Consider the following 27743-nt stretch of genomic DNA (forward strand, 5'->3'; position numbering starts at 1 on the left):
TATCGGCCCTAGGGCCTATACAAGCCTAGCCATAACAATTCCCTGGCTATTTCTTCCCACACTATTTACTTTCATGGACCCCTGTCTAGCAGGGTGACTGACGTGATCCCTGGGGTGAATTTCCTTTCTCCCATCTAATCGTCAAGGTTCCTTTTGAAGAGGGCCAAAGAGGTGCTCTGCTTGACATGTATGGCCAGTTTACTCCAGAGTCTGGGGAGTCTCTGGGTCAGGAACCTATCCCGCCAGCATGTTTTGTTTATTGTGATGACAAGGTTGAGATCCTTGGAGTGTGTGTGTCTCTGAGGAATTGGGATTTCATTAAGTTTACCATGTCCAACAGCTCTGGGTTTGACATGGCCTTGTATGTTAAGCAGAGATCGCCTCTGAGTAGACGATATGCAACAGAGTATAGCTGGAGTTTTTTAAGGCAGTCAGCATAGGACATCTGCTTTAGGCCTGTGATTCTTTTAGTGAGGTATTTCTGCGGCCTTTCCAGTTGTTGCAGATGTCTTGAGAGGTACATACCAAATGGGGTGTTGTATTCTATAATGGGTCTCTTGAGGGATGAGTACAGTGGGACAATGACCTCCTTTTTTCTGGATGAAAAGCCCTTAGTGATGAGGTGTGCCACATAGAAGGATGTCCTGACTGTTGTGGCGATGAGGTTATTGAAGGTGAGATCACTGTCCACCTGTGTCAGTAAGTCTCTTATCACACTTTCGGTGTTTAGTGTACTGCCGCCTATGTGGTAATTCACGGGTACATGTTTTTTTCCAAAGGGGATATGGCCTTTCATACTGTTGCATGCTGCTGTTCTCACATGACCTTGGATTTTTTAAAGATAAGAAAAACAGTATTGTCTATATCATGTTGCCACACAGTGTTGTACATGAGATTGTTGGTGATGTGCATATTCCTTCCCTTTTACATGACCATGAGATTTAGGTTGTATTGTTAAATATGCATCTTAATATTCTATAGGACTATCTCAGGAGTCTCAGATTCCTATCTGAATGTATGATATGAACATTCTTTTTTCCTTGAGTTTGCATTGCATTAAGACATTTTTACTTTATCTTCTTTGATATCTGCAGAACTTGCACTGTATATTTGGGGGAGTACATCATATATCTGGGACTAGTGTACTGCTGTGGTTTGGATTCCATTGTGAATCTACTGACTCAAATTTTAATGTTATTTTTGTTGCACCTCAGGAGATTTGGATGCATTCCTTGTACAGGTAAACATTTGAAATGCCAGGACCCACTACAGCAAATCCTCAAACAGACTTATGTATGCTAATTTTGGGATGGCCATTTCTCTAAATATTCCCTTTTCTCCAAGGTATGGCAATCTTGGAGTATGTATATATAAGTTGATGGGGTGTTTTTTTTTTTTTTTTTTTTTTTACAATATCTTAGTGTACACAGTTTGGAGTGCCTAGAGTTTCATCCATTGGTAGGGAATGACCATAATATAACCAGAGATGGAATGAAACTGAATAAATCAGTAAAATAAATGATGTGAAATTGGCCTGTCTCGTCTTCATTCTATACTGATGGGTTCGAAACTGATCCTCAGTTCCGACTCGGACGCTTACTAAAGCTAGAGATCTGAAACTAGCTTGTGGCTCCATCCCTATTCCATGATGCTACAGTGTTTTCCTCAGATCTTGTTTGCTGCTGAAACAGATCGGATGTACGACTAGCTCGGGCTGAGTAGAAATTTTTTTTTTTCATCTTTAAAACCTGTTATAGCTAAATTTTCTGGGTTTTTCCTAGTTAGATAGTGTGCTTAGTGCCTTTGATATTATTAAAATTGTTGTTAGTTACTTAGTACATAGTTAGAGTGTGTTTTTTTCAGGCCGTCATGTTTAGGCCTTTATTTTAATAGATAAGCTGGGATTCTGGATTCTGGCTAAGGGTCTTGCCACCCCTATAGTGCCTTTTTTAGGCAAGGTTCAAATGACAAATTCACCACCGTAACAAGAACAGGCAAGCAAAAACTGAGGGTAATGCTACTCAATGCTAGAAGTCTAAATCTCAAAATGCACTCACTCGAGGCACTCCTTAAAATGGAGAACATCGATATCTGTGCAGTGACTGAGACCAGGTTCAAGGCTCTAGAGAGCACCCCTGCATTACCAGGCTATAACTTATACCACACTTTTCAGCCATCTAACCTGGAACAGAACACCAAAGGTGGAGGTGTGTCCATATTCATTAAGAATATCTACACCTCCAAGCTAGATGCACAGCATAATGCATCTGAGGTTATCCAAGTGCAACTAACTGGGCAAAACTGCAATCCAAAAGCTTGCTACAAATCCCCCACCATGCCCCAGGATTCCCACTCCTCTTTTCTTGATATACTGGAAAATATTAGGGTTCAACCAAACACCCTAATAATGGGCGATTTCAACTACCCCACCATTAACTGGGAAAACTACTCATGTACCAATTCCTTCGCTCAACACTTTCTGAAATTCATAAATTCCAATGCCCCAGATCAACTTATCCACACCCCCACCAGTGGCAGCAATATCCTAGACCTAGTCATTACCAACATGAGTGACTGGTGTTCCACACCTGTAGTCAACTCCTCGTTGATCAGATCCGACCATAAGCTAATCACCCTAGATATCCGCATCCCGCCCTCACCCACCATTAAGGAAACCATGGTAAAAAATTTCTCCAAAGCCAACTTCATGCTTCTTAAGACAGAAGTGGCGAACTTCATGACACCCATGCAGATGGACAATAAAGTTACGACTGCTGTAGCCTACACAAATGCACTCTATAAGCACTTACATGAGTGCATGGATTGTGCTATCCCAAACAGAACCAATATGCTATCCTCCAAAAAAAGGAACCCAATCTGGTGGTCCCCTGCCATAAACAAACTCTACAACAGAAGGAAAAAACTGTTGCAAAAGAGAGTAAAATCCCATGAGTGAAAGAGCTCCCTGGTCAGCCTCAGTAAGAAGTTGAGATCCCTTATAAGATCCTCAAAAGCTAGCAACGAAAACAAAATTGCCACTGATTCGAAGGGCAACCACAAAGCATTCTATAGCTATGTCAAGAATCTTCATGGCAACACCCAGATGTGCTCTGAGTTACATCACAATGGCACAGAAATTACAGAATCAACTGATATTGCCAACATCCTGGCAGATAGGTTCAGTGCTAACTTTACCCCCCACTCACCCCCTAAAGGGCCCATATCTATACAGGAAGAATGCAGAGTCCCTGTAATCACATCTATGCAGGTAAAAGCCGCTCTCTAAAACCAAAAACACAGCATCCATGGGACTGGACAACATCCCAGGCTGTGTTTTACATGGACTTCAGAACAAAGTGGCTCCCCACCTAAGCACCATGTTCAGTCATAGTCTCACGTCAGGCTTTGTGCCCACTGAATGGTGCACAGCAACAGTTATCCCACTCCACAAAGGGGGAGCCACCACTGATCTTGGGAGCTATCACCTTATTAGCCTGATAAGCCTGGTCTGCAAGGCCATGGAACGTATCATAGTGGAACTCATAAACAAAGACATTGGTAACCTCCAAACTCTGGACCCCACCCAGTTCAGGTTTGTGAAAGGCAGATCACGCCCTCTGAATCTGATTGACTTCTTTGAGGTAGTCACCAAAGCCGTAGATGAGGGTAAGGGGGTTCACACAGCCTATCTTGACCTCGCCAAGGCTTTCAACACCATCCCCCATTCTGGAATTATAGCTAAACTTACTAAACTAGGTATAAATCCCTACGTCACAAGATGGGTAGCCAACTGGCTCACTGACAGAACCCACGCTGTAAAAGCTGCGGACTCCAAATCTGACTTCAAATCAGTGACAAATGGAGTACCACAGGGTTCAGTCCTGGGACCTCTCCTGTTTGGTATCTACTTCTCTGAAGTACAGGCTAACACAGAAGGCCTCTGGCTAACGAAGTTCGCAGATGACTGCAAACTAGGAGCCATAGTCAAGTCCCCAAATGATGTGGGCATCCTACAGAAGGGCCTCACTGAGTCAGATGCCTGGTACAGAGGCATGACCTCAAGCTCAATGCCAAAAAGTGCATTGTCATCCCCTTTGGTAAAAACTCTGTACCCATGAACTACCACATAAACGGCAGTCTACTTAACGCCGAATGTGTGATAAGAGACCTTGGGACCCAGGTGGAGAGTAGTCTCTGCTTTGATAATCACATCGCCACAGTAGTCAGGAAATCCTTCTATGTGGCAAACCTCATCACAAAAGGGTTCTCATCCAGGATAAAGAGGTCATTGTTCCCCTCTACTTGGCACTCATTAAACCCATTATAGAGTACAACGCCCCTTTTGGAATGTACCTCACAAAGCAGCTGGAAAGGCCACAGAAGTACCTCACAAAGAGGATTACTGGCCTCAAACAGATGCCCTACACTGACCATCTCAAAAAACTCCAGCTTTACTCTGTAGCATATCGCCTAGTCTGAGTAGCTCTCTGCCTAACATATAAAGCTATGTTAAACCCAGAGCTGATAGACATGCTACACCTAAAGAAATACAAATCCCTCTGAGCTACATGCTCTAGGGACGTAAACCTTGTCACCACAATAAGTAGGACATGCTAGCGAGATAGATTCCTGTCCCAGAGACTTCCTATACTCTGGAACAAGCTACACATCTATGTCAAGCAAAGTTCCTCATTAACACTCTTCAAGAAAAATCTTGATGAGTGGATGGGAAATAGGAAATACACCCCAGGGATCACTTCTGTGGCTCTGCTTGTCAGGGGCACAGGAAATTAACATTCTTGGGTGGTGTAAGCCAGGGAACCTTGCTGGCTAGGCTTAGATAGGCTCTTGGACTGATAGCCTAGTACCTACCTATGAACCTATAAGCATTAGTTAAGCCATTTTGGTAGTTCTTTAGGATATATTACTAGAAACTGTATTCTTTCATGTGTTTTTTTGGAGGGTCATTTGTACTTAACTCTCATATCCCTACCCCCTGTTTATTGCTTGCAGCGTGTTTAGTATAGAGCTGTGTTAGCTTAGTAGTTTAGTATATATATATATATATATATATATATATATATATATATATATATATATATATATATATATATATATATATTTATACGCATTTAAATTTGGTTCTCATATCTAGCTTCTAGTTACCAATAATTTTAAGGTTACCTAAGTGTGTGTGTGTGTGTGTGTGTGTGTGTGTGTGTGTGTGTGTGTGTGTGTGTGTGTGTGTGTGTGACCTTTTGATTTTGCTTTAAGGCTTGTTTAAGTTAAAGTTAGAAAGTCTCCTTTTCTGTTGGGTCCTGTTTAAGTTAGAGGGTGTCTTTAGTGCATGTGTGTGTGTGTGTGTGTGTGTGTGTGTGTGTGTGTGTGTGTGTGTGTGTGTGTGTGTGTGTGTGTGTGTGTGTGTGTGTGTAGAAGTGTTATTAGCAATGCCAAAGCAAAAAGAGGTGAAACCATCTGGTTTAAAAAAATGTCCTAAGTGTTCCCAAAAAATGTCCATCATGGATGGACATACAGACTGCGTTTATTGTTTAGGGGCAATCCATCTACAGGAAACATGCTCTATATGTCATTCTTTCAGCTCTAACTTCTTACAAAAGCTTAAGAATAAGTTGATTTTGAGAGGCTTAATTAAATCCTCCTTTGAGGAAGCCTTGGACAAAGCTCAAAGTTCACCCAAACCTCATGCAAAGAGGTTGCCTCCTTCTTCTTCTTCTTGTACATCATCGGAGCTGTTGACAAAACAGCCAAGGATGTCTCCGACAACCTCTAAAAAATTTAACCAAGACAGACCTACCGTTTTAGTTCCATCTGTGTCAGAACTGACAGTCTATACAATCTGGAGCTGCTCACCTGTTTTGTTGCCAGTCTCCCTGACTCTTAAGTCTCCTCTGCTCCAGTCAGTGGCATCGGCTCCATCTTCTAGATCCTCCAGGAGGTTATCAGAATTCAGTGTGGATCGCATGGTGGAGAGATTACTGCAGACACTGGCGCTTGCTAAATTGTTGTCGACACCGACTCAGGTGAGCTTGGAGCCGACTGTGCCCTTCCCTGTAAGTTCCATTCCTCCTCTGACTCTAGTTCAAGTTTCGGAGCTGGAAAGCTGGCGCTTGCTAAATTGTTGTCGGCACCGACTCAGGTGAGCTTGGAGCTGACTGTGCCCTTCCCTGTAAGTTCCATTCCTCCTCTGACTCTAGTTCGAGTTTCGGAGCTGGAAAGCTTTGCACCAACAGTAATGAAACTGATGGAACCGAGATCTTCTGAAGATTCTTCAGTTCCGATCGCTCTGACTACCTCAGAGCCCTCTGAGGTATCTAGGAGCCGACACTCACCAGTCAGATCCGGGGGGCGGCAGTTGTACCAAGACTCTTTCAGCTCTGACTCTACCTCTTGGAGCCTCAGCTCAAGTGAGCTTAGCTCCTACCTCAGGTTTGGAGTCAACCCCCATGGTACCGGGGGGATCATCAGATTCTTTGGAACCTGGGATTGTCATGGGCCATGGGAAGGAGGCCTTTGCAGCCATGAGGAGAGCTCTGTCCCCACGGACATCATCTGTACTGTTGGAACCAAGCATTCCATCCCAGAAAGCACCAGTATCTGTCCATGCACAGGCAATTACCCAACAGCGCAGAGACCCTGAGCCTCAGAAAGCCCCATTGCGTGATATCCTTTCTTCCGAAACCTCTCTGGAATGCCCCACCGAAGAGGTTCCCTGGAAGAAATCATGCAAGAGGAAGCATATAGACTCTCTGGAAGAGTCTATTACATTGGACATGGACCTCAAGGTGTCAGAAGTGTTCCCACTGTCACTCTTTGAAGATATATCTTTTGTGGACATCTTGGAAATCCTTAGACAGCGAGGCAGCTGGAAGCCCATTACCTCTTCTGATGAGGAGTCTGTGTATCTGAAGGCTTTTGGGTTTCAACCTTCAGCCACCTGGGTGTCTCCACCTTTCGATGAACTGATAGAATTAGTGTCTCAAAAGATGTGGGATTCTCCAGATACAGTGGAGCTTGTTCCTTGGAGGCTGAATAAATTTATCGCTGTGCCTGATGACAAAACCTGTTTAACTAAAAGAGTACCTGTAGATGCTACAGTGGTGGCGGTGGCCACGAAGAAGGAATTAGTTGAAGCTTCTACATCTGTACAGCCATGAATAAGGAGTCAAGGACCATGGACAGATAAGGAAAGCACATTTTTTCCTCACCGGCCTTCACCCTTAGGTCCCTGAACTACCTCACGCATTTTATGAGACTTCAGGGAGATCTCCTGAAAGAACTAGGAGATACTCTACAGGGTACAGTAGCTGTGGGGGTAGCAGACAAAGTATCATCTCAGCTTGCCACCCTAAATTCAGTGGTCAAATCTTCCATGAGGCTTGTATCTTATGCAGTTGATGGAGCGAGCAGGTCAACAGGTTAAGGAATTGCCCTTAGGAGACATTCCTGGATGTGCTTGCTCAATTTCGCAGAGCCCTACAAGTCATCCTTTGTCAACATCCCATTTGATGGCTCATCCTTGTTTGGGCCTAAAGTAAAGGAAACACATACCTGATGTGAACAAGAAAGAAAGACTCTTGCTGCCATAGGAGTCCGTTTTTCCACACCTTCTAGACCTTATCCCAAGGGCCAAAGGGCAGGGAAAATGTAGTTCCAAAAATCCCAGAGGGGCTTTCAGGACTTGCAGGGCGTACCTTCCTCCAGGGGCAAAGGAGAAGGTAATAATGGAATTCGCCACCCACGCAAGAGAGGGGTTCTGCAGAACCAGGGTGATTGTAATTCTTACTTCGGTAAATCCTTACAGTAGTCCTGAAAGGAGGCCCATCTGTCCATCTCTGGAGGCCGTCAGGGGGTCATCTGTCTTTGTATCCACAAGCCTGGCTAAGCCTAACAACAGACAAATGGGTACAAAAGATTATATCCAGAGGATACTCAATCCCCTTTTGAATGCCACCTTTACAAACTCAAAATATCCCGAACGTTCCACCCAGTCACAGGAAACAAACAACTATAGAAATTCAAAAGTTGCTAGAAAAAAGAGCCATCTAATCAGTCCCTGCAGATCAGATAGGATCCGGAACTTACACAAGATTCTTTTTAGTGCCAAAGAAAACAGGGGACTAGAGACCCATATTGGATCTCAGCAGACTAAAGAATTCAGTAAAGAAGACAAAGTCCTGGATGGTCACATTGCAGTCAGTACTTCCCTTCTTAGGGAAAGACAACTGGATTTGCTCAATAGACCTCCAGGATGTGTACTACCACATCAAAATGGACAGGCCATCCAGGAGGTACCTGCACTTTTGGCTAGGAGCCAGTCATTACCAATTCCGAGCTCTGCCCTTTGGTCTCACTACAGCCCCCAGAGTGTTTACTAAATGCATGGCAGTGGTCAAAGCTCACCTAAGGCATCAGGGATTCTGGGTGTTTCCATATCTAGATGACTGGCTCCTAACCGTCACCACCAAGCACCTACTTATTCAAGCAAGGGAAAATACCTTGGAACTATGTGCCCAACTTGACATTTCAGTGAATTACGAAAAATCTGCCTTATTGCCATCACAACATATAAACTTTATAGACACAGAAATAAACACAACAAGCATGATGGTCGGGTTGCCTCCAGAAAGAGTCCAAACTCTTTGTCTCCAGATCCGAAACCTCCTTTTCAAGTCCAAAGTACAAGCCAGAACAGTCCTAAAAGTACTGGGCACTATGTCAGCAGCAATAATGGTGATTCCCCTAGCGAGATTACACATGAGAATCCTCTAATTGTTGCTGTTCACTCAGTGGTCCATGAAACAGCTACCCATGCCCCATTTGATAACTCTGATGGAAAACTGCAAGAAAGATCTTCATTAGTGGTTTCATTTAGATCAAGTAACCATGGGCCGACCCATTGTTCCCCCTGTTCCATTAGCTACAGTGACCTTGGACACTTCCCAGATAGGGTGGATGGGGCATTATCAGGGAAGAACAGCCCAAGGCACTTAGCAGGACCACAAGGCTCATTTATACATCAATGTACTAGAAATGAGAGCAGTGCTCATGGCATTGCAAGCATTCCAGGACTCTCTCCCAATTGATACAAATGCAATACAAACAGACAATATGTCAGTAGTGTGGTACATAAACAAACAATGAGGAGCCAGATCTTACCCACTCTGTCGAGAGGCCCTGAGAGTATGGCAGTGGGTGACATCCTCCTAGTGTTTTGTGATAGCAATGCACATCCCGGGGAAATCCAACATGATAGCGGACAAACTAAGCGGAGCCATTCTGATGCCACACGAGTGGTCCCTGAAGAAAGAAGTAGCGGAAAGGATATACTGCAGATGGGGCCAGCCTTGCTTCGACCTGTTCGCCACAGCCAGAAATGCAAAATGCAGCAGCTACTTTGCCCTGATCCCCCCTCCAGGGGAGTCCCTGAGGGATGCACTTGTACGTGATTGGCCCCCAGGACTCCTTTATGCATTTCCACCCTTTCCTCTAATACCCAAAGTTCTTCAAAAAGCCAGCAGTTGGGGAAGGACCTTAATTCTAATCGCCCCATTCTGGCCTTGTCAAGTATGGTTCCCCTTCCTGAAGCCTCATCTCCTGGAAGAACCATGGATTCTGGACTCAGTGCCAGACCTTCTGACACACCCGTCAGGGAACTTCCATCCATCTCTTCACTCTCTAACATTGACAGCATGGCTGCTCCAATTCCAAGTATAGCCAGGCTATACAACTTACTCCAGAGGTTCGCCACATAATAATTTCTTCTCATAAGATTCTACAAGGAAACTATACCAAAGCAAATGGAAAATATTCTCAATCTGGGCTTCACAGCACCTCAGTGACCCCTATTCAGCACCCCTAGCTTTCATTTTAGAATTCCTAGCTAAGCTTTTTAACGAGGGAGCTTCTGCAGCAGTTATACAGGACCAGCTGGCAGCAATATCCAACTTTCATACTGGGAACGAAGGTATAAACATCATGTTTTATAAGCTCTCAAAAGCTTTCCTGAGAGGAACTAATTTGCTAAGACCACCAATTCAACCATCTTTGCCACTGTGGAATCTCAATTTTGTTCTTTCTCACATAATCCTACCACCCTTTAAACCAGCATCATCTTGCAACTTGAATTTTTTATCTTGAAAAACACTTTTTCTAGTAGTAATCACATCAGCAAGAAGAGTGTCAGAGTTACAAGCTTTAACAATCAAACCTCCCTACATGTTTTTTCATAATGATAGAGTATCACTATGTACAAACCCTACCTTTTTACCCAAGGTATGCTTGGAGCTTAATCTAAATCAGTCAGTAGACCTACCAGTATTCTTCTCCAAGTATGGCAATATGGCAGAATACATGCTTCACCAACTTGATGTTCACAGGCAGTTACGCTTCTATTTGCATAGAACAAAAACACATAGGAAATTGGACCAACTTTTTGTTTCTTTTTCTGAAAACAAAAAAAAGGTTTGGCAGTAACAAAGACAACTTTTTCCAGATGGTTGTCAGATTGTACTTCATTTATTTATCAGTCAGCAGACAAACAGTTGCCAAATAAAGCAAGGGTGCATTCCACCAGATCCATCTCATCTTCTCAGGCCTTTAAAGCAAGATTGCCAATACATATCATTTGTGCAGCAGCAACATGGGCAAGAGCTCACACCTTTATCACTAATTACAAAGTAGACTTGGCCTCCAGGGACAGAGCCTCCTTTGGGTCCACTTTACTGAAGAATATCCTCCCATTATATCCACCCAGGAAAGATGGTGCTAGGGACGCTGTCCCATCAGTATAGAATGAAGATGAAACAGGACAACTTCACATAAAGAAGTTATGTACTCACCATAATGTTCCATGTGAGTTGTCCATCTCATCTTTATTCTTATGTCCCACCTTCCAACCCCCATCCTTTTAGCTCCTGGAGGATCAAGGAAGTCTTAGAGTTCAGTGATATACTTTGCTCCTTGTTCAGGTTTGTAGATTTGATATATATGTATATCCTTATACAGTTATAGAGTAGAATATAAATTCACCAGCGAATAAGATCTCAGGAAAGCACTGCAACATCATGGGATAGGGATGGAGCCACAAGCTAGTTTCAGATTGAGCTTTAATAAGTGGCCAAGTTGGAACCAAGGATCCAAACCCATCAGTATAGAATGAAGATGAGATGAACAACTCACTTGGAACGTTATAGAGAGTACATAACTTCTTTTTTTACTTCTGTATGAGTATGCAATATTGAAATATAATTTTTTCCTTTCACATCCTTGTCATTAATATAGGTTTCTCCGAAGGAAAGTTTGGATGCCCTCCAGGTGAAACTTTTAAAAATTCATTGGTGCACATTTGGGATTATCAGCAGTTATATCCACTGGTAGAGAATACACATAACATGTCCATGAGATGGTTTGAAACTAAATTAATCTTTAATACAACTGTATTATATATAGATGAAGTGGGCTATTGCAAGATAATAAACCTCGGAGAAAAATTACATTACTAGAGTTTTTTGGAGTGGTGTGGAGATGTTAATTTCTTGTTTTATTAATAGTCCAGCATAACATTGTTAAAATGATAGCTATAAAAAGTATTATCTGACCCCATGATGCAGGGAGAGCCCTGACTGCAACCCAGATAACCCAGGATTGATTAGTGTCCCAGGTGTTGGAGGGGATGGCCAGCAATGGTGGGAATAAGCAGCACTTATCATTATAAGCTCACTGATCCTGGGGGAAGGTAAGAGAAGACTGGGTAGTTTGCTACACTGATGACTCCCACATGAGGCCTAGAAATACAGCTGCAGCACTGAGGGTCATGGATGTCAGTGCCCCACCAAGCAGTGGTCAACAGCATTATGGAGTGTGAATGTCAGTCTGATGCGTGGTTGGGATGGCTCTCTGGATGATGGTCTTTTATGACTGCCTGTTACTCACAGGGCAGTGAATGAGCCAGCTTGCAGTAAGGCTGATGGTTGGCAAGTAATGTGGATAAAAGTAAAAAAAAAGGTATTTGGGTCTGCAAAATATTATATTTAGCATAACTTTAAATTGTATGCATTGTGGATCAGTTTAATAATGCATATGATGTTTTCAGTTCTGATTCATTCTTTAACAGTTGGGTTCAGATCTGACCCTCGGATCTGACTCGGCTGTTATTTTAGCTCGTGGCCACTAAAAAGCTCTCATATTCCACTCTTACCCATAATGCACCAACCCCTAACATAAATCCAGATCTCGTTTGCTGCTTTCGTGTTTGGACCTGGTCACTTTGAGCTTTCGAGCGTTTCATTAGAGTGGGGAAATAAGTTTGTTTATTTCATTTTTCCCTATAAAATCTTACTATTTCTTATCACAAAATCCTCCCTTTTTATATTTTTTTAGTGTAATGTTATTACCATTGTTGGTAAGCTCCTTTCTCCTTTCTCTCTTATACTTATAGTGTAATTCTGGTTACCATTGCAGGTATTTTTTTCTCTATTTCTACCTTTGCTAGTAATTAGTTAAAAAAAGAAAAACTTCTTTCTACTATTTTTATTTTATTATTTCAAAATGATGCAGGCACAAGTTGCCTGTTTTTGATGTGCATGCTGCATCTACTGTTCAGACCCAGACAATTTACAGGTAGACTTTTCCATCTGTAAGGCCTTCAACCCGTGAGCAATCAAGGATAGGAAAAATAAATTAATCCTGAAAGGATTGTTGCCTTCATCCTTTCCGGAGGCTATTTCTGGGGCTCAGTCTCCCAAACCTAAGTTAAAGGAGCCTTTTACTAAGTCTTCAAGGCCTTTTGAATCCTCGACTTCCTTGTCAGATCCTATCATGGAACCACTATAGAAAAAGCACAAGTCAAATCCAAAGACTACTCCAGCTCAGCCGGTATTGGAGTCAAAAATGGCTTCCTCGGATCCTAGCTCTTCAAATACAAAGCCTTTGCCCAGGACCAGGTATTTTTCTTTTTTGGACTGGGTATCCTCTACAGTATCTTCCTTATATCTTGAATACCACCGGCACTCTAGGTCCCCACCGCTAACTTCTTCTCGTTCTTCCAGAAGTTTGACCGTAGCTGATGTGGACAGAATGATGAGGAAATTTCTCTTGGTGCAGATTCAGATGGGAGTTCTCCCAGCTCCTATAATTTCAGAGCTCTTGGATCCTGGTATCCCAGGACCATCTGGATTGGATCCGAATATGTTAGTATCTTCAGCTCTACTACTCCCTCTCAGTGCACCACCTCTGACGGTTTCAGAGCCAGATGACTCTCAGAGCCAAAGTGTCCCTGTCAGAGCTAATGCATTAGAGTTGACTCCAAAGTTTTCTAAGCCATCTCTTCCCCTCAGAGCCACGGAATTGGACAACTCTACTGTGACCTCCAACTTGGGTGGACTACCTTCGGGGCAAAGGGTGCCAATGGAGTGGAAGCGTGGTTTCTTAGCTCCATTGGCTTCCGAATCCCTGGAGTGTTCTGCCTTTGAGGGGGTGGAGAGAGTATTCTCTGCTCCGTGGGACAAACAGTTCCTACCCCCTCAGATCTTCCCTCTGGCTCTCATGTGTCTCTGCACCTTGAGCCCCATCGTTCTATGCCACAGGGTCAGCCATCCCAAAGTCTCCAGGTTAAGTAGCAGGGTATTGCTCTGTTCTCACACTCCACCAAAGAAGTCCCTAGGATGAGGAAGTGCAAAAAGAGGCTTATTGACTTGATCTCTAGGCAGGCATAGAAGGAGCCATACAGAGTTGAGCCAATCCCCAAAAGACCTAATTGGATTCTGGTACCACCTGTAGAAAGGGAGTTTTGGAGCAAGAGATTGCCCGTAGATGCTATGGTTGTGCTGGTGGTCAACAAGAAGGAACTTGCAGAGCAGAGTTCCTCTGCCCATCCCCCTAACAGGGAGTTTAGGGCTTTGGACAGATTTGCAAAACATGTGTGTACTTCAACAACCTTTGCCCTCAGATTGCTGAACTACTTGGCACACTTTACAAGACTACAAAGGGACTTGATAAAGGAACTGTCAAAATCCCTTTCTGGGATCACTACTGCTGAGACTCAGACTTTGGTGACCTCACAGTTGGCAACCATACAGTCCATTTCTAATTCATCCATCAGGCTTATCTCTCATGCAGCTGAAGGTACCTCAAGGGTGGCAGGTTCAGGCCTTTCCATTACGAGGCATACCTGCATGCACTTATATGATGTTGCAGAGCCCTTCAAGTCCTTGTTTGCACCTTTTGACTGCAGTCCATTGTTTGGTGCTAAGGTAAAGGACACACTCTCCAGATTTAAGTAAGATGGAAAGACCCTGTCCACAGTGGAAGTATGTTTTTTGACCCGTCAAAACACCTTCTCTAGGAAGCAATGAGGTGATCAATAGACATAGTTTAGAAAGTCCCAGGGTCCTTTTCAAGATCCACATGGAGATAGTTCTCCCAGGGGAAGAGGGGAGAACTCAAATGGAAGATGCCACCTACGTGGCAGAGGATGCCTGCAGAACCAAGGGTATAGAGATTCGTTCTCTGAAAGACCCTACCAACCCTCCTGAAAGGAGGCCCAATTGTCCCCCTTTGGAGAAAATTGGGGGTCATTATCCCTGCATCAGAGAGCCTGGCTAGACATCACAAAAGATACATGGGTGCAGAGGATTATTTCCAGAGATTATATAATTCCCTTTTCCCTTCCACCTCTATCTGTATGCAAATGTCCTAGTGTTCCACTGACTCAGGGGAAAGCAGCAGCACTAGAAATACAAAAGGTGCTAGAAAAAAGAGTCACCCAAGAGGTCCCACTAGACCAGATAGAATCTAGAACTTACTCAAGATTCTTTTTAGTGCCAAAGAAAACAGGGAAGTGGAGACCAATTTTGAATCTTAGCAACTTGAAGAAATCAATTTAGCATGCAAAGTTTTGGATGGACATGATTCAGTCCCTTCTGCCCTTTTTGTGCAAGGATGAATGGATGTGCTCGATAGACCTTCAGGAAGCATACTATCACATAAAAATGAACAAACAGTCCAGAGGGTATCTACACCTCTGGCTGGGAGCTAGCCATTACCCCCCCAGGGTTTTCACAAAATGCATGGCAGTGGTAGCAGCTCACTTTAGGCTGCAGGGATTTCGACTGTTTCTGTACATGGATGACTGTCTCATTACCACCCCAACCAGACACTTGCTAAACACAGCATGAGATTAGGGACTGCAAACTTGCTCCCATCTTGGGATAGCCATAAATTACAAATCTCAGAACATTTCAAACATTGAAATTCATAGGAGCAAATTATGACACAGTCTCAGTGATAGCTTCCTCCCTCTCTCAAGAGTACAGACTATCAGATTACAGGTCAGAAAAATAATTCACAGTACCCAATATCAGCCTGATTGATTCAACATGCCTTGGGATCAGTGTCAGCAACTATAGTCCTAATTCCTCTAGCAAGATTTTACATGAGAATTCTTCAGTGGATGTTAGCAGCACAATGGTCTATTCTTTACCAACACGTCAGCTCAAATAAGAATCACTCAGGCATGCAAGAGATACCTTTGGTGGTGGATATGATCATATCAGATTCTACAAGGCCGTCTTTTCATTCTCCCTCATCCCAAGGTCATAATGACCATGGACGCATCCTGTATTGGGGGTGAGGGGCACTTCCAGGAGAAAACAGTCCAAGGCACTTGTTCCCATGAAGAGGCCAACACACATATCAATGTCCTGAAAATGAAAGCAGTGCTCTTTGCATTGCCAGCCTTCCAAGGCTCTTTCCTTTTTGGGACAACTGCGATTCAGGCAGACAGTACAAACAAGGAGGAACCAGCTCTTACCCCTTGTGTGGAGAAGCTGTCAGAAAGTAGCAATGGGCGATGTCATCCAACTGTTTTCCGATAGCAGTGCACATTCCAGGGAAGCCTGATAACAGACAAATTGAGTAGGTCCATTCTACTACCTCATGAGTGGTCTGTCAAAATGAAGGTGGCAGAAATGATTTTTCACCAGTGGGGCCAGTCTTGCTGCAATCTCTTTGCATCTCCCCTGAACAACAATTGCAGTAGCTTCTTTGTCTTAATCCCTCCACCGGGGGAATCACTGAAAGATGCTCAACTACACAAATGGCCCACCTGGCCTCCTCAATACATATCCCTCAACTCCCTTGATCCCCAAATTTCTTGACAGAGTTTGCTCCCCTTTTTTGACCTCATCTAATTTACCCATGTTGGATTCTGGATCTGATTCCAGACCTTCTGTCTCACCTAACAGGCATGATTTACCCCTTATATCTCATACCTAAAGATGACAGCATGGTTTCTCCACTTCCTTTAATAGCCAGACAACCTGTGCTTTTGTCCCCTGTCTGTCATATACTTTATCTTCCCATAAAGCTTCTAGAGGAAAACTTTACAGAAGTAAATGGAAACTATTTGATTTTTGGGTGCTTCAGAGACATATTGGCTCCTTTTGAGTCCCTGTGCAAAGTGCCCTTGAATATTTGACATACATTTTCAGTGAAGGACCTAGCTGCTCTACTATTAGAGTTCAGTTATAAGCCAGCTCTAATTTTCACACTGGATTTGAGAACTCCACCCTGGCTTCATCTAAACTTTGTAAGGCCTTCTTAAGGGGTACCCTTGTTTTGAGATCCAACTCTTCCATGGGACTTATATTTGGTACTGCAGGCCTTGATTCATTCCCCATTTGAAGCAGCAGCAAAATGTGATCTTACGTTTTGGACCTGGAAGACCATCTTTCTGGTGGTTATCACCACTGCTAGAAGGATTTCAGAACTTCAAGCAATGTCTTCTAAACCTCCCTACATGATTTTCATAGGGATAGAGTAGCATTATGAAGCAGTCCTTCTTTCCGTCTTAAGATGGTGTCAGACTCTAACATCAGCCAGTCCATTTACCTGCCATTTTTCTTTCCTTAGTTTGCAAACAAAGCTGAATATATGTTGCAGTTATTGGATGTTCACAGACACTTACATGTTTACTTACATAGAAGAAAAGAAATTAAAAAGATAGATCATTTGTCTCCTTTGCAGATTCTAAGCTGGGGTAAATCAGTTTTCAAAGGTAACTTTAGTCAGATGGCTGACAGAGTGTATATTGTTTGTTTACATTAAGTTGGGTCTGTCCTTACCAAAACCTTTGAGAGCCCATTCAACTAGGGCCATGACTACTTCTTCACTGTTTCTATCTAGGGCTACCATGGATGACATATGTGCTGTTGCAACTTGGCCCAATCTTCATAACCTTATCACTCATTACAAACTGGATCTGGTCTCAAGGGGAAGAGCAGCCTCTGGATCAACTGAGCTCAGGAATATCTTTCCTTAGAGTTCACCCAGGATTTTAGGTGGCTGGGGACTCTGACCCAACTGTTGAGGAATAACTGAAAATTGACAATATCAGATAAAGAACTTATGTACTCACCATAAATTTCCATCTGTGTTGTCCATTTTCATTCTTCCTTAACTCCCTTCCCAGCAACCCCTAACCTTTTTTACAATTGATTTATGGAAGAACAAGAACTTATGACACCACTGTTCCTTATGTTGATCTCCATATAATGGCTTCTTCTATCAGGAAATTATGATACTATTTCTTACATTATGTCAACCAACAAACAAGATCTGAGGTATGATAGGGATTGGTGCATTATGGTGAGGGAGGAACTCAAGAGCTTTTTAGTGGCCAGGGACTAAAATAATGGCTGTGTCAGATCCAAGGGTCGGATCTGAATCCAGCTGTTAAGGAACAATTAAAATGGACAACACAGATGGAACGTTATGGTGAGTACATAACTTCTTTTTTATGGACCAGATTCCAAAGACTTTCTTTTGACATAATTAGCTTACTCTGACACAAGGCCTTTCACTAAGCTAGGGTTAAACTGGAGTAAGTCTTTTGGAATGGAGCCCTATATTTCAAAAGTTCATTGCTTATTTCATCTGCCAAAGCTGTTTTAGATGAGCTGATTGTCTGGTAAGTAGGCTTATACAACTTACTAGAGCATTATCAATTGCTAGGAGTTGAGAATATTCTGACTACTTAACTTTGTCAGAAGTAATGTTTAAATTAGGTATTATAGTTAGCATTTCTTTTGAGAATGATTGCTAATTTACACAAGTTATTTTAATTAGCTGGAATGCAAAAAAATTGCTATGTTGCATTATTAATGATAACTCACTGATTTTATGTATATTTTGTAGCTGACCGAAGGAGAAGTGATTCAGCCATTATATGGACCACATAACCCTAGTTATCCTGTTATCCACCGCCAGTACATTTATTTCTTTGCAAACAAAGAAAACAGAGAAAAATTCATGGCCCACCCAATTAAATATATCCAGCAGCCAAAACCTAAGCCTGCAGTGCCCATCAAGATTGCTATTATAGGACCCCCAAAATCAGGAAAAAGTTCAGGTAAGTAGTTGGAATGAAGAGAAACAAATCAATTATGGTAAGACTTGAAATGTTACAGTGATTCTAAATAGTCTGTTTCAAGCATTTACAACTTTTATAAACATGAGTTCTTTATTTTTCTAAACTCAATGCAAACATCAGTAAATTAAAAATTACTAAACAGAAAGGTGCATTTTAATTACCAGTGTAAAACTCTTGTAATATAAAGGCAGCCTTTTTGTAAGTAAGAAGGTAATTGTAGCAGCATGACAGTAAAAGTGTTATAGCTTTAAAATAATATACCTTATATTGTACAAATTGTCCTATTAAATATCACATTAAACTAATAAAAAATATCTTCCTTAAACTAAATATTTATTGTAGTGTATTGTTGCACACATACAAAGAATATGCTCATTTTAGGAGCTAAATTACTTTTTGACATTTATTTATCTTAGCAAGCCCCACAAAACCTTTACAAATACAGAAGAGTAAAATCATTATCCTTGGGGGGTTCATTAACACCCATACTAAGTGTAACTTGTTCTGAGTGAAGAGACAACACATGCATAACTCATACCTTCTTCCTCCAAATTTTTGTTTTCCTACTGATTTTATTGGAACCTTAAATACTGAGGGGGATTCATAAAGGTTACCACAAAGTATAGACTTCAGCTATCAGCTACACTTAGTGTAATCTTTCTGAGTGACTAGAAAGCACAAAAATGTGGTAGGGATGTTCTTGAATATACTTAAACAAGGATAAAGTTGAGTGTAATAAAATAGAGTTATGAATAATAATAAAAACACTCAACTACACACCAATAACTCCAGTTTATTAAAATATAAAGTAAAAATAAAAATGTAAGCACTTTCGCGACCACACACTGTCGCTTCATCAGAAAAAGAGAAGTAGAAATTCAACAATATATATAACCATACGTAGTTAATTAATCAATCAGTCCTTAACATCAGATGTTATGTGATCCTATCTCGCCTACATTCTGTACTGATGGGCTCGGAGCCGATCCCTTGGCTCCGACTCAGCACGCTATGCTATAGAGCGAGGCCTCTTATTGGCTGAGCTATTTCTTATCCCAGGATGCACCACCACTAATCCCCCAGATCTCGTTTGCCACTTACAAGCTAAGACGTGGTCTCAACTTGGCTGGGCTAAGTACTATTTATTTAGACTTTTCCTGTCAGGAATTTCCTAGTTTTCAACCCAAAAGCTGTTTTAACGGCTATTTTTGTGATACGTGTGTGTATTTGCTGTTTCTGTTGAGAAAGTTGTTATTTTTTGTGAAGGGAAGGTTTCCGTTTTAGTTAGAGGGGCCTTCCCCTTTTGCTATTCTAGCGTTTTTTGTGGCTAGTGTTTATTAGTGGGTCTTTCTGTGTTATTTTCTTGTGCACTTGTTATTGTGTAAAAAAAAAAAAAAAACTTTATATTTTGAACTTCTAGCTAGTTTCTTGTTATCTTAGATAACTGTGTTTCTCTAGACAAAAAAATGTCCAAAGAACATAAACCCTCCGGGTTTAAAAAATGCACGAGGTGTGGTTTTAATATGTCCATAACGGACGACCACTCGTCGTTTGCTTAGGCGCCAAGCACCTACAAGAATCATGTAGCGTGTGTCACGCCTTTTCATCAAGGGTCCTCCAGGAGAGGAAAAGCAAATTAATCCTTAAGGGGTTAATCAAGCCATCCTTCGAGGAAGCTTTATCTTCGTCACCCTCTCCTTCAAAAAAGAAGAAAGCGTCGGCTCCGACCAGTCAGTCGGAACCGACTGCCAAAAAACCTAGGCAGACTTCTCCATCGGCTCCACAGACTTCGGAGCCGAGGGCGAAACGGTCTGCCTCGATGCCTCCAGCCTCGACCCCTCTGGTTTCGGAGCCGAGGACTGGGGCATTGAGAGGCGGGTCACCTTCATCGGCTCCACTGATATTGGAGCCGATGAGGGTTACCGGCTCAGACTCTTCCCCTTCGGAGCCGAAGTCCTTATCGGCACCGAGGGAAATGGCCTTGAAATCTCTCTCGGAGCCGATAGTGGTAGAATCCATTCGGAGCCGGTCCCCTAGTCCTTTGGAGCCGATGGAGAAATCGGTTCGGACCCGATCGATATCGTCCAGGTCATCCAAGATGTCTGATTCGGACATCGACAGGTTGCTCCTTAGACTCTTCCAGTCTCCGGTGTTCCAAAAGCTAGTTTCGGCTCCAGCCCAGTCGGCTTCGGAGCCGATGGTCCACCTCCCTACTATGGTTCCTCCTCCAACAGCCTCGGCACCGTTGGAGCCAGTGCTGGTGGAACCGGTGGAGGTTTTAGGGTCGGGCCCGACCCTTACTCCAACTCTGACTCTTGGGTCGGAGTTCAGTACACGGACTTCTTCTGTCGGCCCCGGGGGGGATGCTTCGGGATTGATGTTTTTGGTCCCAAGTCTCCCTCTTGGTGCGTCGGCGGCGGGAGTGCCGTCTACTGTCGTGGCCACGGAGGTGGGACCCTCCCAGGATTCTGGTGGTCCCGCCTTCAGGGCTATGAGGAGTGCGTTAGCCAAATCATCTTTGGCTACCTCCACGGTCTCCCCAGCTCCTTCCCTGCATACCGAGACTGGGTCTTTGGCAGTCCCCCTGTCCTTAGACAGCGGAGCCCCAGGGCCTGAGGTTACCCCCACTGGGGTTTCCCCCCCTCCTGGAGGTCCTTCTGAAGCCTCTTCGGAAGAACCCCCCCAGGAAAAGATCGTGCAAGAGGAAGCACGTTGACTCCCCTGATGAGTCTCTTACATCAGACACTGATCTCGATGATGCAGAGGGGTCCCCTAAGTCGTCCTCGGATGATGTCTCTTTTGCAGACATCCTGGAAGCCCTTAAACAACGAGGTGGCTGGCAGTCCAATCCCCCTTCTGCTGATGAGTCGGTGTTCCTTAAGGCCTTCGGGGCTCAGCCCTCCGCCTCCTGGGTGTCTCCATCCTTCGACAAGCTCTTGGATTTGATCTGTCGAAGGGCGTGGGAACACCCAGACTCTGTGGAACCGGTGCCTGCTCGTCCGAATAAGTTCCTCTTGGCACCCCCTGAAAAAGAATTTCTAACCAAAGGTGTGGCTGTAGATGCTTTGGTGGTGGCATCTGCTACCCAGCAAGATGTAGCAGTGGCTTTGACGTCCGTCCATCCTCCTAATAAGGAGTCTAGGAGCATGGATCGGTACGGAAAGCGCACCCTAAGTTCAGCGGCCTTTACATTAAGGTCCTTGAACTACCTTACGCACTTTACTAGATTTCAGAGGGATCTGATTAAAGAGCTTTCCGATACCCTCTTGGGTAACCTGCCTGAAGAGCTGGCCCAGACAGTTGGCTCTCAGCTGGCTACATTGTCGTCCATTTCAAACTCGTCCATGAGGCTCATTTCTTATGCGGCCGAAGGGGCAAGTAGAGCGGCGGGTACAGGCATTGCTCTACGGAGACAAGCCTGGCTCCGCCTGTGTCATTTCGCGGAGGCCTTTAAGTCTTCCTTTGCCGATGCCCCCTTTGATGGGTCCTCCCTGTTTAGACCCAAGGTAAAGGACACACTGACCCACTGCGAACAGGAGGGTAAGACTCTGACTGCCGTAGGGGCACGATTTTCCACTCCCTTTCGGCCTTATCCCAAGGCTAAAAGAGGAGGGAAAATGTGGTTCCGTAGATCTCAGAAGCCGTACCCCTCTCAGCAGGATGATCCCCCTTCCAGAGGCAGGGGAGGGGGAAATTCTTCCGGAAGACGCCGTCCCAGAGGCGGCAGAGGCCCTCGCAACTCTGGAGACCGCGAGTCCTTTCGTGGCTCTTCAGCCTTTCACAGTCCCTGAGGGATTGCCCGACTGTGCAGCTCCAGAGCCAATCGGGGGTCATTTTTCGAAGCACCTGAAAGCCTGGGAAGGTATCACTCAGGACCGATGGGTGCTTCGAATTATCGCCGGAGGTTACACCATCCCTTTCTCTCACTCCCCACCTCAGTCCAAAAAAATCCCGGACCCGCCACCCAGTCAACGGGATACTGCAGCCTCAGAAGTTTCAAAGCTGCTGCAAAAAGGAGTCATCCAACCGGTCCCCGCAGACCAGATCGGATTAGGGACTTACTCAAGATTCTTTTTGGTGCCAAAAAAGACCGGGGACTTGAGGCCCATTTTGGACCTCAGCATTCTAAACCGTTCAGTCAGAAAGTCCAAGTTCCAAATGGTCACCCTACAAACCATTCTCCCATTGCTGGAGAAAGGTGTTTGGATGTGCTCCATAGATCTCAAGGACGCTTATTACCATATCATGGTACATCAAGCGTCCAGGAGACATCTGCGCTTCAGCCTAGGAGGCAGTCATTTTCAGTTCCGCGCGCTGCCCTTTGGTCTCACCACAGCCCCCAGGGTGTTCACCAAGTGCTTGGCAGTCGTGACTGCTCACCTGAGAAGTCTAGGATTCCAGGTGTTTCCGTATCTAGACGACTGGCTCCTAACTGCCACCTCCAAGCATCTAGCCTACAAGCCACTATATCACTGGGCAACTCCCTTGGAATCAGCTTCAATTGGCCAAAGTCTGTGTTGCTGCCATCTCAACGAATAAGATTCATAGGGGTAGAGATAGACTCAAACCAAATGCGGGTCTATCTACCTATAGACAGAATTCAAACCATACAGACTCAAGTTCGAGCCTTACTTCCCAGGTCCAAAGCCCCAGCCAGAATGGTCCTGCAGCTATTGGGATCCATGTCCACCACAGTTCTTCTAGTCCCCTTGGCAAGGTTGCACATGAGAATTCTCCAGTGGCTTCTTTCAGCTCAGTGGTCCTTTCAGGAACTCCCTCTCAGTCACCTCATATGGATCATGGAAACATGCAAACGGGACCTTCGCTGGTGGCTAGTGCCCTCCAATTTGGATCAGGGATGACCCTTTGTTCCACCTACTCCTGCGGCCACTTTGACCATGGACGCCTCCCAGATGGGGTGGGGGGGCATTCCCTGGGCAGGTCAGTCCAAGGCAAATGGCACCCAGAAGAGACCCTACTTCACATCAACATCCTAGAAATGAGGGCAGTGCTTCTGTCCCTCCAAGCCCTTCACGATTACCTCCCTCAGGGCGTAATTGCCGTTCACTCAGACAACATGTCAGTTGTCTGGTACCTGAACAAACAGGGAGGGACCAGATCCTATCCTCTTTGCAGAGAGGCCATGAGAGTCTGGGAATGGGCAGTCTCGACCGAATGCTTTCTAGTGGCTACTCATATCCCGGGCAAGTCCAGTGTGATAGCCGACAGACTGAGCAGAACCATCCTCTCTCCTCACGAATGGTCTCTGAACATGACAGTTGCAAGTCAGATTTTCAGCAGATGGGGAGTTCTGTGTTGCGACCTCTTCGTGACTCCACTAAATGCGAAGTGCAAAAAATTCTTCTCCCTAACCCTGGCTCTGGGGAAGAGCCCCATGGACGCACTAGCCCGTCCTTGGCCCACCGGCTTGCTTTATGCCTTCCCCCCAGTTCCTCTCCTTCCCAGGGTGATCCAAAAGGCATCTCTCTTGGGGAGCAAAATGATCTCAGTTGCTCCTTACTGGCCTCGTCAAGTATGGTTTCCCTATCTTCGGAAATATGCTCTGGAAGGTCCATGGTTCCTGGATCAGATCCCAGACCTTTTGGTTCATCAGTCGGGACTGTTCCACCAGTCCCTGCACACCTTAAAATTGACGGCTTGGCTCCTCCTCTTCCGACTATAGTCAGGAGTCATACATTGGATCCAGAGGTTGTACACATATTATCTTCGGCCCATAAGTCTGCTACTAAAAAACTGTATTCTAGCAAATGGAAAAGATTTGCTATTTGGGCTCAACTCCGGGGCCTGGATCCCATCTCTATTCCCGTGGCAGAAGTACTAAAATTTTTTACATCTCTTTTCAATCAAGGCTCTTCAGTCTCTACCATCAAGGTCCAATTGGCAGCGATTTCTAATTTTCACGAATCTATAAACCCTCCTTTAATGAGCAACAGATTGTGTAAGACCTTCTTGAAAGGTGCTGCTCTGTTAAGACCTCCGATTTCTCATCCTGCACCTCCATGGGATCTCGATGTGGTGTTACGCGCCTTAACTTCCTCCCCCTTTGAACCGGCAGCTACATGTGATCTAAAATTTCTATCATGGAAGACTGCTTTTCTGGTGGCGATTACTTCTGCCAGAAGAGTTTCAGAGCTTCAAGCTTTGTCAGTAAAACCCCCGTACTTGGTTTTTCACAAAGACAGAGTATCTCTCAGGCCAAATCCTTCCTTTGTCCCTAAAGTTTGTTCCAATTTCTGCTTACAACAATCATTAGAACTTCCAGTCTTTTTTCCAAAATATTCTAACAAAGCGGAATTCATATTCCACACACTAGATGTCTACAGGCAATTGCGTTTTTATTTAGACAGGACCAAACAAACAAGGAAAACAGATCAGTTGTTTGTATCCTTTGCAGACAATAAATTGGGCAAAGCTGTCACAAAGGTCACTATTGCCAAATGGATTAGGGACTGTATTACTCAAGCTTATTCTTATTCTAACAAAGAGCTTACCACCTCTGTCAAAGCTCATTCTACAAGGGCTATGGCTACTTCGATAGCATTTCATTCTAAGCTCGCCATTAGTGACATTTGTGCTGCGGCTACATGGTCTTCCCTGCACACTTTCATTTCCCACTACAAATTAGATGTGGCATCTAGAGGACGAGCTTCATTTGGTTCCACAGTGCTCAGGAGTGTTTTCCAATGAGCCACCCGGGATTTAGGTGCTAGGGACGCTGTCCCATCAGTACAGAATGTAGGCGAGATAGGATCACATAACATCTTTTAGTTATGTACTCACCATAACTTTAGATGTTTGGGATCCATCTCGCCTACATTCCTAATAACCCACCCTCCTTCCCCCTTCCTTGGAGATCTGAGGATATCAGAAGGTCCGAATCCTGTTGTTTCATCTTGAAACATCTAACAATGTTATATAAACAAGTTGTGCATGTGTGCATGAATGCGGACAAACAAGATCTGGGGGATTAGTGGTGGTGCATCCTGGGATAAGAAATAGCTCAGCCAATAAGAGGCCTCGCTCTATAGCATAGCGTGCCGAGTCGGAGCCGAGGGATCGGCTCCGAGCCCATCAGTACAGAATGTAGGCGAGATGGATCCCAAACATCTAAAGTTATGGTGAGTACATAACTAAAAGTTAAGACATACTGAATCATTTAAAATATATAAAAGTATTATTCACAATATTTAAAATCTAAAAGATCTAAAAGGCCTATACATATATAAAATGCTTAGATTATATGCAAACATTAAGCAATTTAAGTACAAATCAATGTAATTGATTAAATTAAATATTGTGAATAATGCTTTTAGTTTTAGATATTTTATATATAGATATATAGATATTTCTGAATTTCTGATAAATATTGACAGAATGATGATTTGTTAATTATAGGAACAGATGAATAAGGTTTTTTTTTTTTTTATTTTGGGAGTGAATACTAGCACACTGGAAAAATACCTGTGTTTCATTCAGAGCGCCTGACAGTGTAGGATTACACTTCTCCCTGAGTCGCCAAAGAAGGAAGACAAGACAATGAAGAGTTTTAAAATGTGAAAAATAAAGAAAAATACAGGTTTATTTATTACAGGAAGGTGCATATCTAGGCATATTCCATGAAAATAGTGTAATAAATCCTTTTTTAAGACAATTTTTATCCGTTAAACTGGTCAAGTGAGCTAGCAGAGAAGACACTGTCCTAAAAGCACTATAATCATGTTATATTGCTAACTATTCAGTTAAGATCATCTAGTGTAACAAGTTTATTGTATCTCACTTGCTGTCCCACAAGTTGCATCTGACTCCTTGAGTAATCCCTGCATATAACCACCACTATCAGTGGAGTTTTTTAGCCATTGGGAGGGGGAAATGGAAATTGGTTTCTAGGTCTTTCTTTAGAATCACACACACACACGCTCACACCTACAGGCAGTTTAGAGTCCCCCAGTTCACCTAAGTGCATGTCTCTGAAATGTGTGAGGAAACAGGAGCACCTAGAGAAAAGCCACACAAATACAGGGAGGACATGGAGACTCCACACAGAAGGCAACTCAGCTGAGAATCAAATCAGAGAACCCCTTGCTGTGAATAGGCAATACTACTTGTTCCACCAATTTGCCACCCTTAATATAAAACAGGAATCAATCTCAAACAGAGAGTAATATGTGTATTACACCTTTAATTCTAAACATGGCTAATCTTCTCCTCTTCGGAGGAATCAACATTTTGAACAATGGTGTCCAATTTTAAAATTCTGGATAAATTCCTGGTTGCAGGTGTTGAACACTGGTGGACTAGACATGCTAATCTTGAAGACTGGCACTGCCAATCTGAGTTTTAGGAGCACTTTGAAAGACCTGATAACTAATAAATGCATGGCACTTATCTAACCACTGATGGACAGGGCATTTGCATTTATTTAAAAAAAATAGCTGTGTGTTGGAACAAAAGGCTATTTCTTAACATTAAGTTTCATGACCAGCATGGGACATTGGAGGTACATTTTCTGTTTTGTTTTGTGGAACAGATCACAGAATACTCAAACTGTTATGATATTGTCACTTCACTGGTCAACTTAGCAGGTTTCTTCTAGCCAAAGTGGCTGGCTGAGATAAGCAGACTCTGAACAAAATCAGGTGAACCTCTTAGGATATGAGTGAATGTTTTGTTTAACCAGATTCCAAAGAGTTTGTGTAACACTACATTTTTGTTTCTGTGATGGGCACATACTTCAACAGCAGCTGTTGGCAGCTCCCCTTTAATAAGTTTTTCCATCAATCAGATAGCAAGTGCAGTAATAGGAGCATTGACACGTTATGCACATGATGATAAAGTAATCCAAAGAATCAGTGTATGAAGGAAAACAATGATGGTTTACTTTTGTCATTTGGGAGTTACTGTGTGTGTGTGTGTGTGTGTGTGTGTGTGTGGCAGCACGTCAGTGGTAGGTGAACTTGCATTCATACTCATTAAACTATAGTCTTCACCCTAAAGCCTGTTTTAGAGGAAATATGGAATCATAGATGTTTGGTCTGAGTAAAACACAACAGAAGAGCTGTTTGCATTGTGCTGCATGGATCCCCTTCAGAAGCTCGAGGTTTCAAAACTTCGAACTTCAAAAGGCTGAGACCATAAAATCGAAGTTTTGAAACTTTGAACGTTTTGAATGGAGATCGCCATACAGCACAGAATGGGATATTTACCATTTTCCTCACTGTAGTACGATGTCGGAGTTGGTATAATTAATTAGCTAAGTGGTGTGGGGGTGCAAGGT

The 27743-nt window shown here is 43.6% G+C and overlaps 1 protein-coding gene across 1 annotated transcript in view; it reads left to right on the forward strand.

The window, feature by feature from the left end:
- Positions 1 to 27743, forward strand: part of AK9 (adenylate kinase 9) — a 2653312-nt gene that overhangs the window by 1999554 nt on the left and 626015 nt on the right. The window contains exon 31 of the mRNA XM_044066804.1: positions 18214 to 18427. Coding sequence (XP_043922739.1) covers positions 18214 to 18427 — 214 coding nt within the window. The remainder of the gene's footprint in view (positions 1 to 18213; positions 18428 to 27743) is intronic.

This window comes from Protopterus annectens, chromosome 1.part0 (genome assembly GCF_019279795.1).
Source record: "Protopterus annectens isolate FY-2018-M chromosome 1.part0, PAN1.0, whole genome shotgun sequence".
NCBI classification, from domain to species: domain Eukaryota; kingdom Metazoa; phylum Chordata; order Ceratodontiformes; family Protopteridae; genus Protopterus; species Protopterus annectens.